The 24,339-nt window shown below is 49.1% G+C and overlaps 1 protein-coding gene across 10 annotated transcripts in view; it reads right to left on the bottom strand.

The window, feature by feature from the left end:
• Nucleotides 1-19: 19 nt before the first annotated feature.
• The window catches only part of LOC124526756 (uncharacterized), a 40,292-nt gene continuing 15,972 nt past the window's right edge, over nucleotides 20-24,339 (bottom strand). For 4 of the 10 annotated variants that reach the window (XR_006965732.1, XR_006965733.1, XR_006965727.1 and 1 more), the window contains 2 exons: nucleotides 23,128-23,252; nucleotides 17,574-21,155 (listed from right to left, as the gene is read on the bottom strand). Coding sequence is in view for 1 of the 10 variants with exons in the window: in XM_047099893.1 (XP_046955849.1) it covers nucleotides 15,631-15,644; nucleotides 15,993-16,079; nucleotides 23,128-23,252 (226 nt within the window). In the remaining 9 variants the exon portion in view is untranslated. Of the gene's footprint in view, nucleotides 1,787-15,423; nucleotides 15,645-15,967; nucleotides 16,080-17,573; nucleotides 21,156-22,724; nucleotides 22,894-23,127; nucleotides 23,253-24,339 lie in introns of those variants that run through there. The other 6 variants (XM_047099893.1, XR_006965735.1, XR_006965734.1 and 3 more) reach the window with 6 other exon arrangements.

The following is a 24,339-nucleotide window of genomic DNA, read 5'->3' on the forward strand; positions in this document are numbered from 1 at the left end:
CAATAGTAATTAACACTGTTTAATTCTCACAACAATCCAATAAAACAGATAGTATTATACCAGTCTTACACATGAGGACAATGAGATCCAGAGAGGTCAAGCAAGCTGCCTAGAGCTGCATGAGAATCAGAGTTGCAGTCAAAGCAGAAGCCCATATTTATTAAGCACTTAACCATGTGCCAGACATTTCGCATGCATGAACTCACTTTAATTCTTATAACAACCTTCTGAAGTGGTTATTAGCATATCACCATTTTGCTGATGACAAGACGAAAGCACAGGAAAGTTAAGTGACTTGACCAAGGTCACACAGCAAGTCAGCGGCGGAGCCACAAAGGAACACACAAAAGCGATGCATGTCCCACCACGCTGGCTTGTCTGTCTGAAGGAGTACTGTACTCTGTGGGTTGGCCTGGGAAGGCCCAGATACAGTCCAGGGGACCCAGGTATAGCCCCAGGACTGCTCTGTGCCCTTATCAAGGTCCTTTGATGGTGGGTGGGGAGGCACCTCCTGTAAGTTGCCCAGTGTCAGGCCCCTTGTTGTATCGATAGGTTCCAGGGGTAGGGGTCATGGGGAAAAGGCACTTCCTGCCTGACTGAAGGCAAATGTGCTGGGCATAAAGTGGCACCGTAGGGGCTGTCTGCACAAAGGTAGTGGAACCCGCAAGCAAGGGTTAGCCTAGAGAGACATTTAAATCAGTGCAAAGTGAACCTGGCAAAGAATGTGCACAGGGGAGGTGGTGCATTTAGCTCTTTTCCACACCCCCAGAGAAACGAGTCCCCAAATTGTCCAAGAACCTTGGCGTTTTCATTGCCCTCTCCCCAGGAGCAACTTCTAATGGCTCATTCCACTCCCCATGCCTCCGTACCAGGAGAGGGATGTCCCGGATGGGGCACAGCTTCTCACTCTTTGACAGTCTGGCCAACCTTGCTATCAATGAACTGGCCTTCCAGACTTCAGAGCAGGAGGCCTGCAAGTGCCTGGCATACTTCCTGGGGCAGTGAAGGTGGGACTGACCCCACTCCCTGACTCTCAGGCGAGGCCCTGGCATGTCCTCTCAAACCTCTGTCTTCTCCTTTCAGACTCACACTCGGTAGCAGACCAACTACGATCCCCACCTCCTGCCACTATCCCTTTCTGGTAAGCCCAACTGCCAGGGAGCCCTCCCTGAGAGTGACAGGACAGAGTTAACCACCCGCCACATGTCCAAAACAGCCAGCACATACACGGTTCCTAGTGAGGCTGGATACACCAGCCCGTTTGTCCCCAGCTCTTTCTGACCAAATCAGAACATTTAGGAAGGTCCTGACTTGCCCTGACTTCCACACTTTCCAGAGCTCCACCTCGTTGACATTCTAGAAGCAGCATCTCTCAACTGGTGGGAACAGTGGTTGTTACTAGCACAGGCCCTGGGGCAATTATTTAAACTCCGGCCCTACCATTTACCAGCTGGGTGACCCTGAGCAAGTTGCTGAACCTCTCTGCGCACCTTCTGCGGTCTGTTATAAAGCAGGGATGGTTAAGAATTCCTATTTCACAAGATTCATAGGGTTGTTGTGAGGAATAAATGAATCGCTGCATTAAAATGCTTAGCACAGAGTAAGCAAACAACGTTAGTTACTATTATGTGGCCTCAAACTTCTTCCCGGAAGAGAATCCATCATTTTTCTGGCAACTCGAGCTTTGCACCCCGGGACCTGATGCAGGTGGAGGCAGTTCAGCATTAGGAAAACTTGTCTCAGCTTTGGGGGAGGGAGATCTCGTCCTTGGGGACCCCACAGATACCTGCAGAAAAGGGAAAAAGAAAAGAAAGAGCCAAAGAAACCTCCAGGCGCCGCCCCCCGCCCCTCTCCCCCCTCCCCCAACGCTGACGATGAAGCAGGCTCCCTCGAGTCTTCCCAAGATGCCTTCTCTGTTTTCGCCCCGCCCCCCGGCCCCCGGCCCCCCGCCACCCACGGGAGGTTCCCTTGCAGATGTTCAGACGCTTCAGAAACGTAAAACCAGGGCAGCAAAGCTCGTGAGTTCCCAGAGCGTCTCAGGCACGCGGCATCTTTCCCCACCGGCAGCGCCTTAAATACCAGAGGGCTTGCCAAAGATGGAACTGTTTTGTTGGGAGCTCGGGTTTCTCCCGCCGCGGGGCTGAGCGGTGGCGCAGCTGCTCCGAGGTCACGCCCGAGACACGTCCGCACACGCCCGCCCTGGCGGGGTGGGGGCAGGGCTGGGGGACGCGCGGGGCGGGGGCGCCACCTTCTCCAGGGACCTGCCCAGTCTCTGTCCCCCATCTCCATTTCCCAAGCAAGCAACCGAGGAGCTGGCTTCCCTCTCCCAAGGAAGATATTTAAGTTTTGCAACACAAGAGGGATGCAATGAGAAACAAAAAGACCCTAGGTGAAAAGAAATGCTTCTTTTCAACGCTAATTGTGAGCTTCCTCCCAATCCCCACCCCAATGGTTTTGGAATTCCGTCTTTATTGGATCTGAAGCTATTTTTCAATAAATAGCTGAAAGAGAAGCGCCTAAATTTGCCCTAGGAAACCCGAAGCCTCATAACCTTGAAAAGTTAGTCTTCCTGAAGTTAGTATTACTTAAAATATTTGCATGTGAATGCTTAGAGCCCACTGCCTATGATAAAAATAGAGGCACCGAACCGTTTAACCACCTGTGTTTCCCTTGGGTTGCATATTTTCCGTCGTAAACAAGAAAACACAGATTGGATATCCATTCATTCCTTCATAAGAAGGCTTCAGTTGGGATCTATGTTTTCAATAGTTGGAAACCAAAGCCAGCCTTTGCAAGATTACGATATTTCATGCAAAGAACCAAGGTGTTTTTTTTTAACGCAGCTAACAATTGTAATTACCATTTAATTGAGCACATACTATGGCACAAAGCACATGCCCGACTCATCATCGGTCTTGGGATAATGTTGGGAAGTAGTTAGTCTTAACTTCTATTTTACAGAGAAGACAGGCTCAGGGGGGAACACGCAACAGCAAATAAGTGATGAAACCTTTAGATGCCTGACGCTCAGGTCTGAGAGCTGCAAAGCTGTGCGGTTTCCACCACTGAAAACCACTTCATGTTTAAATCGTTCTAAGTAAATGGATGGTTAGGCACATACAGAGGCATTGATCTCTTCTCTTCATTTTCAATATAACTTTTAGGGGGAGAGGCACTCAGGGAAAAGCCCTGATTGCTAGAACCGGTTTTTATCTTGCCATCCAACCTTAAATAAGCCCCTGAGCCTCAGTCACCCTCTCTAACATGAGACGTTATCCCTACAGTCCCAGCTAGCTCTGACATCGGAGATTTGTCCTAAATTAAAAGCTCCAGGGGCGCCTGGGTGGCTCCATCTATTACACGTCCGACTTCAGCTCAGGTCATGATCTCGAGGTTCATGGGTTCGAGTCCCGAGTTGGGCTCTGTGCTGACAGGTCAGCGGAGCCTGGAGCCTGTTTTGGATTCTGGGTCTCCCTCTCTCTCTCTCTGCCCCTCCCCCCCACTTTCTCTCTCTCTCTCTCTCTCTCTCTCTCTCTCTCTCTCTTTCAAAAATAAATAAACATTTAAAAAATCTAAACTTAAAGCTCAGACTCTTCAGCTTGTTATTGGGCTTGGCATGATATTAATCACTACTTTCCTAATTCCCTGGTTTCAATTCCGTAACTCTGGGGTTCTCAGCACTGGCTGCACATTAGAATCTTCTGGAGGAGGCTTTAACAATACAGATGCTCAGGCCACACCCGCAGGGATTCTGATTTAATTGGTCTGAACAGTGGCCCCAGCTTCAGTGGTTTTCTGAGGTTCCCCAGGTGAACGTGTAGCCAGGATTGACTATTGATCGAACCTAATGAAGTACTTCAATTTCATCCATCTCCATTGTGCCTTTATAAATGAACTTGCTGTAACTTGAATTTTTTTTTATGTTTTTTTTTTTTTCTTTGCAGGTAGAGATAGAAGGGTGTTATAATAACCAGAAGGTTCTAGGTAAATCTGATCTGAAGGAGGGAAGTCTGGATTAGGGGACAGCCTGGAGCCGTCTGAATCCCGAAAGGCCCTAGGCTATTTTATGTACTATTAGTCTCTCGATTTGGCATCGATTGCAGAGAGGCCAGCTTCCCCAAGTGTTCCATCTAAATGTGACCCAAAGACATTAGTACCGGGGAAAGTATAAACATTCTTGTAAGTCAAAAAAGATTCACTCTTTCTGACTTCGTAATATACAGAGGAAATCTAGGGAGGTTGTTTCATTAAAAATGATCTGTTACAGCGTGTTCGTTAAGCTTAACCTTCTCTCTTGCTATTTTGCATGAACCTATGAGACCCGCCAGTCCACCACCACACCACATCACACACACACACACACACACACACACACACACGACTGGAAATGTAGTTCTTTCATTCAATCTCTGGTGACATAATATTAGCTGATATGGTGGTCAGAACAGTGATTTCTCCAAACATCTATGGTAGGCCTGACATTCAAACAGGAACATCAGGCAATTCTGCGGACCTTTGACCTTTACCTATTACTTGTAAACAAAGTCAACCATACAAAATGGACACAAGATTCTACTTAATGTAAAAATGCGTGAAATCGCCTTACATGTTAAACTGCTGTGTTTCCCCTTGGCAATAGAAAGATTAACATTTCTGTACAGGGAATGGTTTTGATCTTGCCTTCCAGCTACAGTATTTACATTCCAGTAAAGTTCATCTGGATCAGTTAGTAGTCACATGAATGATTGGGCAGCCCAAGATCATGTTCTTAAATAAAGTTATCATCCAAAGAATGGGGTGGTGGTGGGGTGCTTATACTAACGATCTAAAGATGAAAATCCCAGAAAGAGACAGAGTTGTTCTCTCATGTGAATTTCTTTCATAAACTCTGGGTCAGAAAAAAATTATTTCAGGACTGGAACAAGGCAGGAACGAACTGATTAAAGCTTACCTAAATGAGGAAACTGAGAACACATCTTGTCAACCCAGATACATTGTCCTGCACGGATGAAAGATGTGTCTGTACTTTAAAAAATCAAAATTAAAAAAAAAAATTTCACTCTAGGTAAGAGAAAGAGACTTTGAAGTATCAGAGAGGTTGTCACTTCTTGTGTGGACTATAGGGATCAGATCAGAATTGCTGACCTTGAAAAAGAAGCTAACAGTTCCCCCTTCCAAATGAGGAAATGCTTTTTCAATCTCTTTTACTTGTAATATGTAGCCTGAGTTTGGGGACAGAAGGAGTCTCATAAAGAAAATGTGTTTCATTTCTATCTAATCCAATAAACATTTGTTGAGCTCTTACTTTGTACCAGGCACTGGGCTAGGTATAAAGATCCCAAGATAAGTAAGACTCCATTCCCTTCCTCAAGACACTCGCCATCAGGTGACATTGCTTACAGTGGAAATTCGTGTGAGGTGTTAGTATGACCATGGGTTCACAGCTGATAGATCCAGCTGTTCACAACTCAAGGCTTCGGGCAGTAACTTCGAACATGCCACCAGCTTTGATCATCAGTTCAGTCCAACACAAGTTCCCTCAGAGCCAATACTGGGCAGGAAGGAGCATACGGGAGCCACCATGGAGGTGCAGAGATGAATGAGTCAGGGTCCCCGCCCTCCAGAGGCTCTCAACCAGTTTTCCAGATAAAAAGGAAAACTAGATGAATAACTTCAGTGATAGCTTACTGTGGGCAGGTAAGTATTGCTTGCTAATTTGTGCTCCCCAAGAGAAACTAGACAGAGGTACCTTTGAAATGCTTTGGAAGAATCATGTTGCTGTTGTTGTTGAAGTTTGTTTACTTTTTGAGAGAGAGAGAGAGAGAGAGAGAGCAAGCACAAGCGGGTGAGGGGCAGAGAAAGGGAGGGAAAGAATCCCAAGCAGGCTCCACACTGTCAGTGCATAGTCTGATGCAGGGCTCGAGCCCACAAACTGTGAGATCATGACCTGAGCTGAAATCAAGAGTCGGACGTTTAAGCGACTGAGCCACCCATGTGCCCCTGAAAGAATATTTTAATTTTTTTAAGTGTATTTATTTTGATAGAAAGAGGGAGAGAGAGAGACAGAGCATGAATGGAAGAGGGGCATAGAGAGAGGGGGACACAGAATCCGAAGTAGGCTCCAGGCTCTGAGCTGTCAGCACAGAGCTTGACCTGGGGCTCGAGCCCACAAACGTGAGATCATGACCTGAGCCAAAGTCAGACACTCAACCGACTGAGCCACCCAGGAACCCCCCTGAAAGAATATTTTAAAAGCACAAGACCTTAAAACACTGGAATGACAAATTAGCTTTGCCAACCATTTAGTTAATGGCTTTCCTTCACCATATTGGGCTGACTTAGAAGTAGATATTAACCAGTAGCTCCTCTGTCTCTGTCACAGACATTTAACTCTCTACAGAGAAGTCTTAGGAGCCATCAGCTTGAAATTTAATAGGCTTTTCAGGGAAATCAAAGGGCTGGTACAATTGAATTCAACTAACCACCTCCAGACAAGAGTTGGAGCAAAAAGTGTCACCGAAAGCAATGCTACATCATGCCAGCTATCCGTGTGGCTCCTACAGCCATTCCCTTTTCTTCCCCAACCACCCCAGCCCCAATGGCGACATCTGTAACTCAGTTCTCCAGGCCCCTGGGCTGTATCCCTGAATCAGACATCCCAGCCAGTACAGTTGGGAGCTGTTCTCTAGTTGGGCCATGACCTTCCCAATTAGTCTGTGACACCCTGACACTAGAGATCACATCTCCTCTCCCCTTCATCCCTCCCCGTCCTCAATCCTACCTTAGGGCTTGTGTAAGACAGGGGCAGAACGTGGTCTGAGAGGGGAAGGGGAAGACTTAAACTTGGACTAGAAGACCTGGAGACCATGCCCAGTACAAACACTGACGAGCTATTGACCCTGGAAAAGTAACTTTTTCTTGGGGTGCCTGGGTGGCGCAGTCGGTTAAGCGTCCGACTTCAGCCAGGTCACGGTCTTGCGGTCCGTGAGTTCGAGCCCCGCATCGGGCTCTGGGCTGATGGCTCAGAGCCTGGAGCCTGTTTCCGATTCTGTGTCTCCCTCTCTCTCTGCCCCTCCCCCGTTCATGCTCTGTCTCTCTCTGTCCCAGAAATAAACTTTGAAAAAAAAAATTAAAAAAAAAAAAGTAACTTTTTCTGTCTAGACTCTAGAATCGCCATCTATAAAGTGACCAGGAGGGGCTATAAATTCACTGAGGCCCGTCCCTAATACTCTATGACCATTGTATGACCATACATGTGTTTTCTAGCAAATGCCTAATCTCTCTCTCCCTCTCTCTCTCTCTCTCTACACACACACACACACACACACACACCACCTGCCACCTCACGTTTCATTTCTTAAATAAGACAAACACACAACCTTACACACACAAACCTCAAATCACTGCTGTTAGCCTCCCCAGATGAATGCCCCAAAGACTGGCATTTTATCCTAACAATATCAACATGACATTGACCCCAGCTCCCCCTGAATACAAAACACATGTGTCCCCATTCTTCACAGAACAGCCTCACACACAACCTCACACAGAAGGGTAGAAACTCTACAATAACCCGCCACTGTTGGGCCGGTTGCACAGAAGCGGACTCTACAAGCGTATCAGTACCTAGGACATGGTCTCCACTGCACAGAAGCCATCCGCCCTCTCCCTTACGTGCCGCAGGCATAGCTGCAGATGTGAGTGGGAGGCAGGAAGGGAGCGGCCAAAGTTCAAGCAGAGCAAGGGGAAGAAATGAGGAAAGAGCTGGGAGAGGGGGAGGTGGGGCAGCATTCCTGACAGCGGTGAAAATCCTCCAGGGTTAATCTGCCCTCAGCTCCCAGCGCCTCACGCCTCCTAGGAGTTAGTCCCCTGACCCTCTGCCACTGCCCTGCCCTCTCCTGCTCTCTCCCCTTTTAGCCAGCCCTAAAAAGAATGTCCCTTGCGATCTCTCTCCAGCTGTTTGATCTTTTTAAGTATCTCTCACTTGTCTGTGGCATATGCTCCAGCCGAAAAAATAGATCTCGGGCGTTCAGGATAGGAAAGGGTATTAAATGGCAGAAGCCAGCCCCGTGCCAAGGGTGTGGGCAGCCCCAAGATATCTATGATGACCAGATGTCCTGGATTTGCTGGGATGGTCTTAATTTAAAACATTCTAGTCTCTTGTCCCCGTGAGCGCCTTCACACTTGTCAGACCATGTGTCCTTGTTTGGGGTTTGGAAAATATAGTTACCACGTGGATACCTGATAATCCGAGCGTCAAACAGACCCAGTGTTGGCGTCATGGGGGTGGAGAGAGGACTGATAATGGAGCCAGAGGGATTTGGGGTCAACCAGCTCTGCCACTTACTATCTGTGTGGCTTTAGGCTGCTTTTATTCTTTCTGAGCCTCAGTTGCTTCATCTAGAACATGGCTAATCTCCCTAGAAGTCAGAGCCGTGGATTTTGACATATCAGAAAAACCTTGCTCATGCACACGCAGTATCTTCCAGGTGTTTCTATCTGTACAGTCATGTGTTGGTACGTTGGTCTGATTTAGTGTGCTAGTACTTAAAAAAAACTTTTTTTTAACATTTATTTATTTTCAAGAGACAGAGCATGAGAGGGGGAGGGGCAGAGAGAGAGAGGGAGACACAGACTCTGAAACAGGCTCCGGCCTCTGAGCTGTCAGCACAGAGCCCAACACGGGGCTCGAACCCACCGACTCTGAGATCATGACCTGAGCCGAAGTTGGACGCTCCACCGACTGAGCCACCCAGGCGCCCCAAGTGTGTGCTAGTATTTAAAGCATTCCCTGAAATGCACGGTGCAGGGTGCCATCCCAAACCACTATGATGACAGCAACCGAAATATCCCAACACATAGAAACGCCCTTGTTTCTTGCCGCCCATCATTCCAGACCTGCCTCACTCCTCAAGATGGGTTCGACTCCACTCTTCACTGCTGAGAGGGGTTCGTGGAGGCTGCACCTGCCCCTGCCAGCTGGGCGGAATCGACCTCACTGCTGCAGGCTCCAGCCGCCTCCACCTCTGCTCTCTCCCTCTGGTCACCAGTCGCCACCCAGCATGTGGACCCCCCCCGGGGCCCTTCTCCCTACCTGGTGCTCCAGTGCCAAGATAGACAATGGAAAGTGTCCCCTGGAGCCAGCCAACCGTATCTGAGCACTGACCTGCTGTTGACCTTAGTCTGGTCACGTGGCCTTTCTCAGCCTCTGTGCCCTCAGTGCCCTAGTGAAAACTAGGATGAGGTTTCCTGTATCTCATGCCCACGAGAAGCTTTTAAAGTGTTTACTCCTCCGTTCCCACACCTTCTTCAGCTCCTATTTCCAGGCACACCAAGCACAAACTCAGCCTTCAAAACCCTCCATAATCCGGCCATACCCCAAGCTTCTCAAACTTTCTTCCCACCCAAGCCACATTAGGCTCCTCACTGCTCAATCCCCGCTGCCTCTGCACCTGTGCCCGGGCTCTTCCTTTCACCAGGCATGCCTTCTGTCCACCTATCCAAAGAGGTCTCTTTCTAAATTTTTTTTTAATGTTTATTTATTTCTGAGACAGAGAGAGACAGAGCATGAGTGAGGGAGGGGCAGAGAGAGAGGGAGACACAGAATCAGAACCAGGCTCCAGGCTCTGAGCTGTCAGCACAGAGCCCAACGCGGGGCTCGAACTCACAAACCATGAGATCACGACCTGAGCCAAAATCGGTCTCTCAACCAACTGAGCCACCCAGGCGCCCCTAAAGAGGTCTCTTTCTAGACTGAGTCACCCTTACCCCAATGCTATAGATTGAATTGTCTCCCCCCCCCAAAAAAAAAACCTCCTATGCTGACATCCGAACACCCTTAATGTGAACTGTGCTTGGAGATAGGCCTTTTCAGGAAGTAGTTAAGGTTAAATGAGGTTGTAAGGGTAGGGCTCTAATCCGATAGCATTAGCGTCCTTATAAGAAAAGACACTTGAGAGCTGTCTCTCTCTCCCTCTCTTTCGCTCTCTCCCCCGCCAGGGCCATATGAGGACACAGGGAGAAGGTAGCTGGCTGTAAGCCAGGAAGAGGGCTCTCACCAAGAGACAAATGAACAATGACCTTGATCTTGGACTTCCCAGCGTCCAGAAAGAACTGTGAGAAAATCAGTGTCTGTCCTTTAAGCCACCCATCTATGGTATTTTGTTATGGCAGCCGCAGCTGACTAATAATACCCACCATCACTGCCCTCTCTTTCCTCAGAGCCTTTATCACTTGTCACCTGCCCCTCACATGATAGCACTAAATTAGCAACACTCTATCTTGCTGACTCAGTAATTTCCCCTATGTGTGCCCACTTTGCTCCTCCAATGAGGAAAAAAGCTCTTTGCAGGGAGGAACATGAAGGTCTGTACCATCCAAAGGCCCTACAAAAAGCATGGCACACAGGAGATGCTCAAGACGTGCCTAGCTGGTAAAAAGTCATGCACCGATGGGGAAGGAGCAGTGGTCCCGTGGGGACAGAAGTCTTTTAGGTGCAGCTGTGGGATGCCTGCGTGGCAGTCACCTCACCCAGACATTGACTTCTCTGTGTCCACGTTTGGCTTTGTCCCCATGGCCCATGGTAGGGCACTGGAAGGGGCAAGCATGCAAAAGATGATTCACGCTAATACGACAAGGAATTTTCTCCAAGCACCAGGCTAGCTAATGAAGAGACAGATGTATCATATTGAGCAGTCACTGAAAATATTTGTCATTTATGTGCATATTTTTACATGCAGACTGAAAAGTATCCATGCACTAAATATTTTCTATTTGTATGTATATAATTTATATATCTTATATATATATGTGTGTATATTCCAAAAATATAAAGCACCTGCTGTGTGCCAACCACTCACACTACACAAGTCACTTCAGACCCACTACCAGTTGAACTTACATCCATTCTATGGGGGAGAAAATTGAGCTTTAAAGAGGATAAGGAAAAAAAGGAGGGGTAAATAACTTGCCCAAGGTCACACACCTGGTCAATGAGATTATGAGCCCGTGATAGACTGCACTTGAAAAGCATTCATTTGCTAGTTTATTCAGCCAACAAAGAACAGATACCATAAGCAGAACCCCCGTAGTCTCTATCCTTAAGAAATTGAAAAAAAGGGGGCACCTGGATGGCTCAGTCGGTTAAGCAACCAACTTCAGCTCAGGTCATGATCTGGTAGTCTGTGGGTTCGAGCCCTGCGTCAGGCTCTGTGCTGGCAGCTCAGAGCCTGGAGCCTGCTTCCAATTCTGTGTCTCCCTCTCTCTCTGCCCCTCCCCTGCTTGCTCTTTGTCTCTCTCTGTCTCTCTGTCTCAAGTAATAAACGTTAAAAAAAAATTTTTTTTTTAAAGAAACTAAAAAAAAGGAGGGGGGGTAGTGCCTGGCTGGCTCAGTTGGTAAAGCATATGACTCTTGATCTCAGGGTCATGAGTTCAAGCCCCATGTTGGGCATGGAGCCTGCTTAAAAAAAGAAAAGAAAAGAAAAGAAAAGAAAAGAAAAGAAAAGAAAAGAAAAGAAATTGTAGACCGCAGAAGACATGTAGATCATGAGCTGTACATGCTATGAATACCTTAGAAGGAACAGAAATCAAGTGTTTCAGAAGTTCCAGGGCAGGGGAGAGGGGTTGCACCCTAACCACAGGACAAGACGTTGAAGGACAAGTGAAAGGGAGTTGCAGACATGGAAAGATGCCCGTCCAGTGCTGAGATGCATGAAGGTCTCACTAACCAGGGTCACAGGGCACCCCAGGGAATATGGGCCAAGGTAACAGCTGTAGGACCTCTGGCAGCAGGAGGCTGAGTTGAGGCAAAGCTGCTGGAGGTTTACCACCCTCCCCATGTGCCTCCCTCCCAACTTCTCTAGTTAGGGCAGGGAACTCAATTAGGGGCAACAGGCTAATGAGAAAGGGCATGATGCCTGGGGGGCAGGAGGGGGGGTTGGGGGGCAGAAGGGGCAATAGACTTGGGTTTTAGAAGTCACTTGGGGCGGGGAGGGGTAGGGCGCCTGAGTGGCTCAGTCGGTTGAGCGTCTGACTTGGCTCAGGTCATGATCTCACAGTTGGTGGGTTCAGGCCCCACTTCTGGCTCTGTGCTGACAGCTCAGAGCCTGGAGCCTGCTTTGGATTCTGTCTCTCTCCCTCTCTGCCCCTCCCCTGCTCGTGCTCTGTCTCTCTTTGTCTCTCAAAAATAAATATATGTCAGAAGTCACTCCGGAGCTACCCAGCAGGGTGACCTTGGAAAGGTCCCCCAGCGAGGCTGGACTTAGAAGGCCTCCGTCCGGGGGATTTCTGGGCCGCACCTGACTCCTGCTTAAACCAGGCGCTGGGCTGGAGCTGTGGATCATCAGAAAGTGAAGGCATGCTGTGCAAGGTGGTGCAGATCACCTGCCTGGCCCAGGAGGAAGCTGTTTCTGGTTTGGGGAAGGTAGGCACAGTGGGGGCCTCCCGCTCACAGCTCGCAGACCACCGGACCCCACCCCTGGGGCGCCTGGTCGGGGACCAGAAAGGTGCGACCGCTGTCAGACACCCGCAGCGGGGAGGGCCTCCCCCCTGCCCCTCAAGCCACAGCCGCCCCGCCTGCTCCCCAGACCCTCCTGGGAGTGAGGTCTGCATCTAGAAGTCTGCTGGCTAGCTACAAGGCTAGCCTGGTGGGGCCGAAAGAGACTGGAGCGTTCACCACTCCGGGAGCGGGGGGTGGGAAGGCCCTCCCGGGGCGCTCCCGGGGCCCAGGGGCGGGCGGCTGGGAAACGCCGGCGGGGCCTGGGCGGCGGGCGGCTCCTGTTTCCCCGCTCGGCCCGGGCGGGCGCGGGGCAGCTGCTGGGAGGTGAGCGGAGCAGCGTTTTCCCACAGTCCGGGGCGGTGACACATGGCGCTCGCGCATTCCACAGCCGCCGCCGCGCCAGGCCTGGCCGCGAGTCAAGGCAGCGACGAGCCGCCGCCCGCAGGTTCCGACTCCCACCCGCCGCGGCTCCTTCCCCGGGGCGGCGGGCGTCCGGGCACCCGGCGTGGACGCCGTGCAAGCCGGCGTGGTTGGCCCTGGCGCTCAAGGCCCGCGGAACAGCGACGCAAGGAAGGAACGCTAAGGGGGCATCTCCGGGCACGCACACGGGCTGACCCCCACTCTCTCGTCCAGGCTCCAGAAGACCGAGAGGAAAAGGGGAGGGGGTGATGGGCACCCCGGGTTCAGCACGGGGGAAAATGGGACTGGGGAGGAGGAGCTCGCTGAGGGCAGCGCTGCTCTTGCCTCTAGATGCGGAGGGGGACTGCCAGAGGCATGTGGGGGTGGGGGGCCCTCTCCCTCCAGTCGGTCCTGCACCCCTGAGTCTGTAAGGTGGGGGCTGCCAGTCTCTGCCCAGAAGAACCCCGTCCCACAATCCCCTATTTACTGATGGGCTAAGGAAGCCTTGATCAGCCCACTCTGGTGACCCTGGCAGAGATGCAAATAAAGACAAGTAAAAAGTGCCTCAAAAACGGGTCCTCAGAACCTGGGGTGGACCTTGGTTTCTGTGGGATGGTGGGCACGCCTGTATTCTGCTTCCCTTGGGCTTCTGTGTGGACCCCCACAGCCCCTCCAATTCTATCAGCTCCAGAACTGTGTCTCGCTGCTTAAGTCAGATACAGTGCTGAAGCCGGAGATCACAGGGAGCTTTCACGCACCCAGAAACCCACAGAGCAAGGAAGCCACCAAGCATTCTCCACAGAAGCTGCCCAAACCCTAGGGGACAGGAACTGTTCTGGGAACTTCACTATTTCCAGAGCTGCCTTAGGTACGTTTCCTTTCATTCCAACAGCAACCCTGTGGGAGGGCTGGTTATTGCCCCCTGGTTTATACCTGAAGAAATAGGGAGTTAAAGAGCTGAAGTCACTTGCCTATGGTCACGTAGCTATAAATGTGCTTGATCCCAGGTTTGTCCAACCACCAGCCCAGTGCTTTGTTAACTGTGCCTCAGAGATTAGATGCAGTTCAGATTAGAGTCCATGCACACACCTGCTCCCCCACCTACACACACACACACACACACACACACACACGAGAACACAGAGCTGCCCAACCTTAACCTTTTCCCAGCAGAATCACACTTGATCCTCGTGAATCCTTATAGAGGATTCTCAGTGGCTCTAACTTTGATAGAACCTGGTAGAATTTTTCAAACTCACTTTTGTTCTGTGAAATAAACTACCCCCAGTATATTCTTGACCATTACAAGGTAACCAAAGGACAAAGAGGTCAACCATGAAGATTCACAAGGTCCTGAGTTCTTTCAGGTTAATTCACTCAATCAATTAGCATTCACTGGGAGCCTACTATGGGCCAGATCCCCAGGAGGGTGCTGAGGAAAATGAGAGAGGGGTCGAGGAGCAGAAGAGGAGAAAGAGAAGGTACAAACGAGAACACAATCCAGACGACCCACGGTCCCCACTGAAGCCTCTCGATCAGGTTAGGTTGGAAAGACCCATAAAGAGACAGTTACATCATAGCACGATCAGAGACATATGAACTAAGTACAGTGTCGAGAATGATGCTAGTGGAAGTCTAGAAAAGGCTCCCTAAAGAGGTGACCTTTATGTTGGATGAAGAATGAATGGTTCTCCAGACAGAGGCAACAGGGAAGGCCACTCCAGGCAGAGGAAACACGACAGGAAAGCTCAGAGAGGTCACAGAAAATATGAGCCATAAAAAAAACATTGATAAACTGTATAATATCAAAGTTTTAAGTGTCTGCTCATAAAAAATTATACCCTGAAGAAAATAAACAGGCAAACCACAGACGAGGAGAAAATATTCTCCAAACATAAATCTGACAGAGGGCTTAAAATGCAGAATATATAAGGAACTCCTGCCACTCAATAATAAAAAGACAAACAATACAACTTTTTTTAAATGACCAAAGGCTACACAGACACGTTACGGAAGACCCACAAATGACCACAATAAACACATGTGAAAGCCCTCAACATCATCAGTCACCTGGAAAATGCAAATTAAAACTACAATGAAGGGGGTGCCCCTGGGTGGCTCAGTCGGTTAAAGGCCCAACTTCAGCTCAGGTCGTAATCTCATGGTTCATGCGTTCGAGCCCCACATTCAGCTCTCTGCTGTCAGCACAGAGCCCCCTTCAAATCCTCTGTCCTCTTCTCTCTTTGCCTCTCCCCTGCTCATTCTCTCTTTGCCTGTCTCAACATAAATAAAGAAAAACCTAAAAGAAAAGCCAAAACACAAAAACTACAATGAGGTCTCACCACACACCTACCAGAAGGGCTTAATGTAAAACCTGACACCATCAGATCTCGGAGAGGATGTGGAACAATTAATTGGAACCCTCATACATCACTGGCAGAAATACTAACTGGTACAGCCACTTTGAAAAAACTGCTGGTTTTCTTAAAAAGTTAAACATACATCTACCCAGTGGTAAACTGGTAAATGTTTAACGACTGGCTCCCCAGAAGAAAAACAAGCCCGATTTATGGCATTTGCCGATCTCGCTGCTATGAATACTGCCTCCGGGACCGATTGTAGGTTGTCAATATGATACAACTTGAAGCAACGTTGGGAAGAAATGAGCCCTTGCTAGTGGGTCCCAGTCCACTGCAACACACCAGCCCATCCTTCCTGGGACCTAGTGGCTCTGCTCACCAGGATTCACCTAAGAGAAATGAAAACACAAGTCTTCAAAAAGTCTCATACATGAATGGTTGCAACAGCTTTTTTCATTAATGTTTATTTCGGGAGAGACAGAGCGTGAGCAGGGGAGGGGCAGAGAGAGAGAGAGGGAGGGAGACACAGAATTGGAAGTAGGCTCCAGGCTCCGAGCTGTCAGCACAGAGCCTGATGCGGGGCTCCAAGCCACAAACCGTGAGATCGTGACCTGAGCCGAAGTCAGGACGCCCAACTGACTGAGTCACCCAGGCGCCCCAGCTTTTTTCATTGTAGGCCAAAATTGGAAACGACCCAGATGTTCGTCACAAGAGAACAGATAGATAAGCTACACTACCTTCGTATAATGGAATACTGCTGATGGATAAAAATGAATGATCTTCTGAGACATGCGACCGTATGGATGAATCTCGAAAATACAATGCTGTGTGAAAGAAGACAAACATGAGAAGAACATTCTGTATGATTGCATTTATGTGAAATTCCAGAATAGTCAAAACCGAACAATGCCCATAGAAATCAGACCACTGTTGCTGGAGGAGGCAGGGATTAACTGGAAAGGACCCCCAGCCAACTTTCAGTGGGGACAGAAAAGTTCTGGGCCTTGATGTGCATTGGTCAAAACAGAACACTTGAGATCTGAGCATGTCACTATTTGTAGATTATACGAAGAGAAAAAGGCACTACAGCTAAAAAGTCTGGGTTTCTTCACTTGAACGCTCAAGGTATCTTAGGAGCAGAGGACCACAGTCCAGCAAGGGGGGTCTGAGGCAGCTGGCTCAGCACATGGGCGTCAGGGAGGAAACTGTATTTCTCCTATTTTCTTTTAGCAAAACCAACAAAGCATTATTTGCTTTGCCTCCCACTTTGGTCACTAGGTCCCCTGGCCACAGGGCAGACTATGTACTGGGCAGCCACAGGGCACTGAGGTTGGCTGGCCTTGTCATCCCCTCGGCCTGGCCCCATCATCTTTCCTCTGCCCCAGTGCTCCCTCCCACATTTTTGAAGACTCCATTTAAGGAACTTGAATGTTATTTTGCTTCCCAATTGTCTTTTATTAAAAAAACAAAAACAAAAAACCTCCTCTTTATTTTCCTCTGACCTTCCCTAGCTCCTTTCCAGAAACTTCCATCCCTCTTCTACTCAAACTCGGTTATAGAGATATATGCTAATTATTTAATAGCCCAGGGCTGTCAGGAATCCCTGTGTCCAAGAGTTCTACAATAACGGAAGCACAGAAATGGCTAAGTAATTTGTGTGTTGAGTTTGGAACACGGCTCTGCCACTGCTTAACTTGCTGTGTGATCATGGGAACATTACTCAAACTCTCTGGTCTCCGTTTTCTTATTTGAAAGATAGGGGAGTTAACGCCTACCCCAGTGGGTACAGCAGCGATAAAATGAGATACTTTGTGAAAGAGCCAGCACGTTTGGGGACTTAAAGTTTGGGGTTTCTTTCTTTTTTCGTATTTCACTGTAATTAATCCTTAACTACAAACATTTTAATGATACTGTTTTAAAGAGATTGTGCAACTCTCCCGAGTCATGCACCTAATGAGAAGCAGAGGCGGGAGTCCAGCCCAGGTCTCTGCTCCTCTTCCAGCCCTCCGTGCACACGGTGCTTCTGGGCTGCAGAACCTTCTGGCTCAGGGCACAGCAGTGGACTCCACCCACTCGACCTTCCATGTCTGCAGTTTCAGAAAAATAGCATAAGAGGGCCAGGTGCAGGAAGGTGGAAAGGCTCTTGTCTCACACAAAAACAGTGAAATTCCTTTCACACCCTCCTACCTCCCACTCCTTAATGAGTCTCTTATGAGCGTAAAGTCTCCTTGACTTTTCAAAGTTTTATAAAGAGTTCCTTGTAGAACTCTTAGAAAATGAATGTGAGGCACTTGTAAAACTTCACACAATACACATGGTTTCCTTTTGCCTTTCTATATTTTATTCACACACCCTTTCCCATAACAAAACTCGCTGGTCAGTGCCTAGTATCTCCCCACCCCTCCCACCTTCCTTAACTTCCTTCTGTCCCGCTCTCTCCACTGTAAAACGGGCTCATTCCAAAGTCCTCTTTAATTGCCTTGATGCCCAGAGTTAATGTTTCTTCAATCTTCTTGCTCATTTGACTTTCCTTCTGGCCTAGTCATTGTGCCCCAAGACAAGTACCATACTTTCCTATCTCCATGCCTTTGCTCACACATCTTTCTTCACACTTTGCCCATCCTTCCAAACTCAGCTCAAATGTCAGCTCTCCGTGAAGCCTTCACTGATGTCCTCTGCTCGAAGGGATGTCTCCCTCCATCCGAGCCCCACAACGCGTTTCCAAATCTCCTTGTTAATAACACTCGTCCCTGTGTCCCATGTAGCATGTGGATGAGTGAGATGGACAGACGGGCAGACGGGTGAGTTGGTGGGTAGATGGATATATGAATGCATGGATGCATGGAATATGTATGAATTTTTGAGTGGAGAGACAAACAGCAGGCCGGCAGCATTTCCCAGAGCTTTGGGACATGGTCGTATCTGGACGTCTGCATCGCATTAGTATATTTTCTGATTCAGTGGTCATTCAACAGCTTCTGTGTCTTGTCTAGCTACCCACAATCTAGTTCTGATCTCAGGAAAACACATTGGGAATATTCAATTCAGACTGAACCCCAAGTCTTATGCAGTCAATATTTGCAGATGACAAGGCCCAGATATATTTTAATGTGTCCCTAACCTGAAGCCTGACGAGTTTTTACTGGCATTCTAAAGTGGCTGTCAATACATGCCTTGTTCCTGCTTTTTGGGCTGCAGCTGAATCTTTGGGCCCCACGGCAACCAGTGCAACTGCTCATTTTTCAGATGAGGAAACCAAGGTTTCCTCAAGGGAACATGGCTTGCACAAGATCAGATGTAAAGTAAGACCAAAACTCTGCCTTGACTCCCAGCCTCTCACTCCATTCTTTATACCTTACAAGCTAAAGCCAGTGGGCTGGCTTATCTGTTCTAGGTATGTTTCAAACCTTGATAAAAAGCATGAAGATTTGGAAAGAAAATCCAAGACTTCTCTAAAGAGTTGTAAGATTTCTCACTATGGACTCTTTCTGTGTTTAACACCATTGGATTTGGGGCCTTAGCTTTCCAAGGTTCCATTTGTACGATGAAAAGAAAAATGTTATGCCCCTGACTGCTTCCTAAGAGCTGCGGAGGATTCCAGATTTATGTTTGCGCAGGTTGCTCCAATGACAAGGAAAATGAAGGTTTGGAGACCTGCATGCTGTAGGCTCTGACTTTTCTTAGTCAAAAGTCTCACATCCATTAGGGCATGGCAGCATTTTGAAGACCTCCTCTGTTATCAGTCCAGTAAGTGACCATTTCTCTGCTCTGGGAATATAATCCCTTTCCATAGGTTTTACTGAAGAACAAAGTATTCAGGTAAGCCTCTGTGCACCACTCATTTTTCTGAGTTATCTAGAGAAGGCTCTGGCTTGTCTAATCCCCAAATAGAAGCTGACAACCCTTTCCAGGAATTTCTAAAACTTTGATCCAAAGTTTTCAGAAACACCAACGGTTCTACTTTGGTATTTATGATATGATTTCTTGGTGACCGTGACTCAAAGCCTCAGCAACCCTCCTTTAAAACACACTACTATCTGCCTCAAAACTCTGCACGAAGCGCAAAGGGCACAAACTGCTCTGTGCCTCATAAATATAGCCAGTGACTACACGTGGGCATGAACATTTCTCTTTAATTGTCATTTTCTCCCGGAAAGCCCAGAGATAATAGGAAGAAAGTGGGAGAGGAGCCAGAGAATGGGGGCATCAGGAGAGGGTGTTGCTGCGGGAAGCTGACCCCCTCCCCAAGCGCGCAAGCAGCAATTATCACTGGTCAGCCAACCCGAAACGCGTCCTGCCTTTACGAATTTTCAATCAATACCCCAAATGCCAGAAGTTTCTTTTCAAATTAAAAAAAAAAAAAAAGTGAGGAAGGAAGAAAGGAAGAACTCCAAACAGTGGACAAAAACCAGGCGCCATGGCCCCCACTCCAGCTTGTGAAGCGGCGACAATGGTGAGAAACCAATGCCCAGAAGCACAAGGCGGCTTTCAGACACCTCTTGACCTTGTCACTTCCTGGGTAATTAAGAGGCACTACAGTTCCGTGTCACTGTCAGGGGCTGAATGTATATCGATAGATAGATATATATGTTCTTAAAAAGATTCTTTTTCTACAGCCTTGGTCAGGATCCCGCCAAAGAAAAGAGGGGAAAGAAAGGCATTTTGTCCAGAGTGCAGTGAAAGGAAGCATGAAAGCAGAAAACCTAAATTTTTCAGCACAGTCTGCTCCTGACATGGGAAAATGGCGCAGACAAGAATAGATGGCTTGTTCGCTGTTGTTTTTTCCCTTCCTTCCCTTGACAGAGTATCTCTGTGAGTGTGCCGCAGGCGGCAGGGCCCTCGTCCGGCTCTGCGTTCTTCTTCGGATACCTTAAAAGCAATAATGTAAACCCTTAGTTCTCCAAGATAGGCTGCATCCCTGCTTTCCTTCTTTGGGCCTCAGTTGCCACAAATGAGGGAGACTGGATTAAACCCTCTTCGGGGCCTTTTCCGGGGCTGACATTTGCCGAGACTGTGAGAAATGGTTTCTGTCTTCTGACCCTGCCAAGGATACAGAGGAACACAGAATTCTGGGAGAGCAGGCATGGGCCTCTCCCCATATGCCTGTCAAACACCAGCTACCGAGGCCACTCAGAACCTTAGGGAGTCTTGCGGCAAGGACCCCTCGAGAAGGTTGGCCCAACCCACTGGAGAGCAAAGCTCTAAAGACACTTTGCCAGCTCTGAGTCTGATGGTTCTTCGGCACGTCTGTGCTCTTTCCCAGTAGCTCTGGTCTGGGGGGCCCCACCGAGAGGGCTGGTGACGGTCTGCTCAGTCATTGGACACGGGTGGCATCTCCATCGTGGACCGTGAGCTCCCGGGCCCTCGGCCCTCACAGATTATCTCTGGATCCCTCTCAGCACCGAGCCCGGTGCCCAGCATGTGGGAGGTGCTCTGTGGATGTATTAAGCCAACATCTGGATTCAAAGACAGGGGTAGCAGGAAGCGTGTTGATGTTGGATGCAGAGAAGTGAATCACTTCCGCGTAAAACTGAGGTTTTTATTTCAGCAAAACTGGTCACTTCACCAAATTCTAGGCAGCTGGTTTTATGGCCAGAGGACAAGAATCTGTGTCTGTCATCTCTCTATGCCCACTACTAACAGTGACCAGGTATACAAGCCACTACACTTTGAGGGATGTTGCAGGCGAATGATGTGGCCCACGGAGGCTTTCGTCTTTGGTATCCCTTGGCATGGGGTTTGGCTATATCGTGACTGCCCTGGTGTCAGTGGGGTCCTGCAGTGAGTGACATTCTCTGCATGCTGTCCTGACAGCATTACACAAGCATGGGCTCCCAGCCGGCCGAAAAATACCGTGGAAGTTGTATTGGCTGCCCCACCAAAGATGTCCCCTTTTCTTCCTGGAATAGCAAAAGTATGCACGTAGTAGTAAATGTAAAAGGAATTACATTTACCCGGAAGAAAAGTACAATACAATGTACTATGGTAATAATATGTTACGATATAACTCAGATGAAGCTTGTCTAGACGATCTCTCCAACTCATCAGGTAGGTGCTGTGTTTTATTTATTTATTTTTTTTAATTTTTTTTTCAATGTTTATTTATTTTTGGGACAGAGAGAGACAGAGCATGAACGGGGGAGGGGCAGAGAGAGAGGGGGACACAGAATCGGAAACAGGCTCCAGGCTCTGAGCCATCAGCCCAGAGCCCGATGCGGGGCTCGAACTCACGGACTGCGAGATCGTGACCTGGCTGAAGTCGGACGCTTAACCGACTGCGCCACCCAGGCGCCCCGAGGTGCTGTGTTTTAAAGCGTTCTGGCTGAAATGGAGAAAATCAGGCCCCCAGACAACTGGTTGCCTTCGCAACCCCACCTGAGGGGAGGGCACCGGGTCAAGTGTGATCTGTCCCAAGCAAGGGCAGCCTCTCCCCAGGTACCAAAAGATCATTATCACTTTTGCAACATGGGATCTCGGCTACGTTTTCTTCTGGCCAGCCTAAAGCCCTTTGCATTTGTTCTGACAGAGGTTTGAGAGGCAAGATGGACAATATCACCAGCCCAGGGAGAGCGGGGCACAGAAAGGCCAAGCTGATGAAACACGTAACAGTGAAGGTGGGGCTGGGCCTGCAGGGTATTACCGTCAACACTAACAGCTCGAGTCCTCAAAAAATTATGTGAGGAGACACCAAAGAGGGGGGGTCATTTAAGAAGACCAGACGTAGCTAACTCTTTAAAAAATAAAACGCTAAGAACAAATGGCAACAAAGCAACTTTCTGTACCAAAGCTATCCAACAGAACATTCGGGGCTGATGGGACCGTTCTATTCTGCGCTGCCCAATGTGGTAGCAGCTCGCCACACGAGGTTAGCACCCACGTGAAATGCGGATGATGTGACTGAAAAACTGAAATTAAAATTGTATTGCCTCTGGGGCGCCTGGGTGGCTCAGTGGGTTAAGCGTCCGACTTCGGGTGAGATCATGATCTCACGGTCCGTGGGCTCGAGCCCCGCGTCAGGTTCTGTGCTGACAGCTGAAAGCCTACAGCCCACTTCGGATTCTGTGTCTCCCTCTCTCTCTGCCCCTCCCCTGCTCACGCTCTGTCTCTTTCTCTCTCAAAAATAAACACACATGAAAAAAATTTAAATAGTGAAAATAAATTGCACTGCATTTAATTAACTGAAACAAATGTAAATGCGTATGTGTCTGGCAGTTACCATTTGGACATTTGGACAGCACAACTCTACACTCACATGCATCATCTGAAAACATGACAAAACTTCAAGTTCTTGGGGACTTGTAAAGCCTCGAAAGGCCTGAATAAGACAATAAACAAACCAACCAACAGGAGGAAGAGGCTTCTCAGCTCTCACTTGGTGTCCACATGGGACTGTATCTTCTAAGCCGAGGCGGGCGGGCCAGAGTTGGTGACGGGGACGGAGCTGCCCTGAGCCCGCAGGCGGTGGCACGCCTGCCCCCGGATGCCTCTGCCCCCTTCCCGCAGCCCCCAGCCATCCTGGCGATGATGACAAGACACAGGTCGTCTGGGGGCAGCAGCAAGTCCATCAGTCCGGCAGTTCCCGGAAGGCAGGGACAGGGTCTCGGCCACCACTGAATACCTCTCTCCAGCTCCCCAGGCCTGTAACACGGCTGGCACTCAGAAGAGAGTTGTTTTGAACAGAATTCTCAATATTTGTTACAGAGGTTGTCACGATTACAGGATGGGCTGTGGACTGAATGTTTGTGTCCCCGCATAAATCATACGTCGAAACTCTAATCCCCAGTGTGATGGTACTCGAAGGTGGGGCCTTTGAGAGGTTAAGTAGGTTTAAATGAGGTCATGAGGGTAGAGCCCCCATGATAGGATTCGTACCCTTATAAGGAGGACATCTCTCTCTGCCATGTGAGGACACAGCCTTCAAATCAAGAGGAGGGTTCCCGGCGGACAGCGATCTGGATTTGCTGGCACCTTGATCTTGGTCTTCCCAGCCCTGAAGACTGTGAGAAATAGATGTTTATGGTTTAAGCCACCCGGTCAATGGCATTTTTTTTATCGCAGCCCAAGGGGGGGCTGAGACGGGGTTTGGGGGGAAAGCAGCTTTTGGCATCAGTTTTTTCATAGGCACTCATTAAAAATAAAAACAAAACCAACCAGACCAAAAGAAACATTACCAGGCCCCTCCCATGGGAACTATGAAGCCAAGAAAGAAGATTCCCTGCTCTAGAAAGGACCCTGCCAATGAGACATGACCAAGCACAGGAGTAATTATGACCCCAGGCATAAAGCGACTGGTTTCATCTGAGCCACACTGATGGAGACTTTGGGCCCCACCAAGGCAGGAGGGATACATTACTGCCAAAATGGGGGAGGGGAGCAGAAGGGGGCAGCTTCCTGGAGAAAGTGGTATCCGGGCCAGGTGTAGAGGGATATAATGGATGTGCTTGTGCAGGAGACTGGGATGGGAGCATAGAACAGAGGCTACAAGGCAGGGGGTGGGAGGGGGGGACCCTAGAGACTAGTCTAGCCCTTTGTGCAGCAGTGCTATGCAGGGAGGCCCGAAACTCTGCTCTGGCAAGGTAAGGGGTCCCCTTGGAGCTCTGGCTAAAAACCGTAAGGAACTGGGGTATTTGGAATTTCTAGCTGCTAGGCTCACTACCGCTGAAATGGATCCCCACCCCAAGCCCCACCTCTTTCGCAACGAGAGAGGGTGGACAGCTGAACAACCAGTGTGGCCTCCCAAGTGGCCGTGGGAAGGGGCTGGGTTGTCTGCTGCCCCCACTCTCTTCCTCCTGCTGTGAAATCCGCATCAGCTGGAGATGCCCAAGAGATCCGTTTCCATCTGTTCTGGGCATGGTTGGTAGGAAAGCCGCAGATCCAAGAGGCAGCTTGGCCTATCAGCATGACAGAGGCAGCCTCCGGTGGGGGTAGGGAAGGAGCCCACTGCAGAGACATGCTCAGCCAGCCCTGGGAACAGCTGCCCAGCCGTGAGGCTGGGAGGCTCCCAGCTTCCCAGCCGCCCACAAATCCCCCATTTTGTAGCCTGCTTGCTAAGGGTGTCAGTAAGTTCATCAGAAGCACATCCGC

The sequence above is a fragment of the Lynx rufus genome, unplaced genomic scaffold (genome assembly GCF_022079265.1).
Source record: "Lynx rufus isolate CCGP_SWC_20201006 ecotype Redwood Valley unplaced genomic scaffold, mLynRuf1.p SCAF_5, whole genome shotgun sequence".
NCBI classification, from domain to species: Eukaryota; Metazoa; Chordata; class Mammalia; order Carnivora; family Felidae; genus Lynx; species Lynx rufus.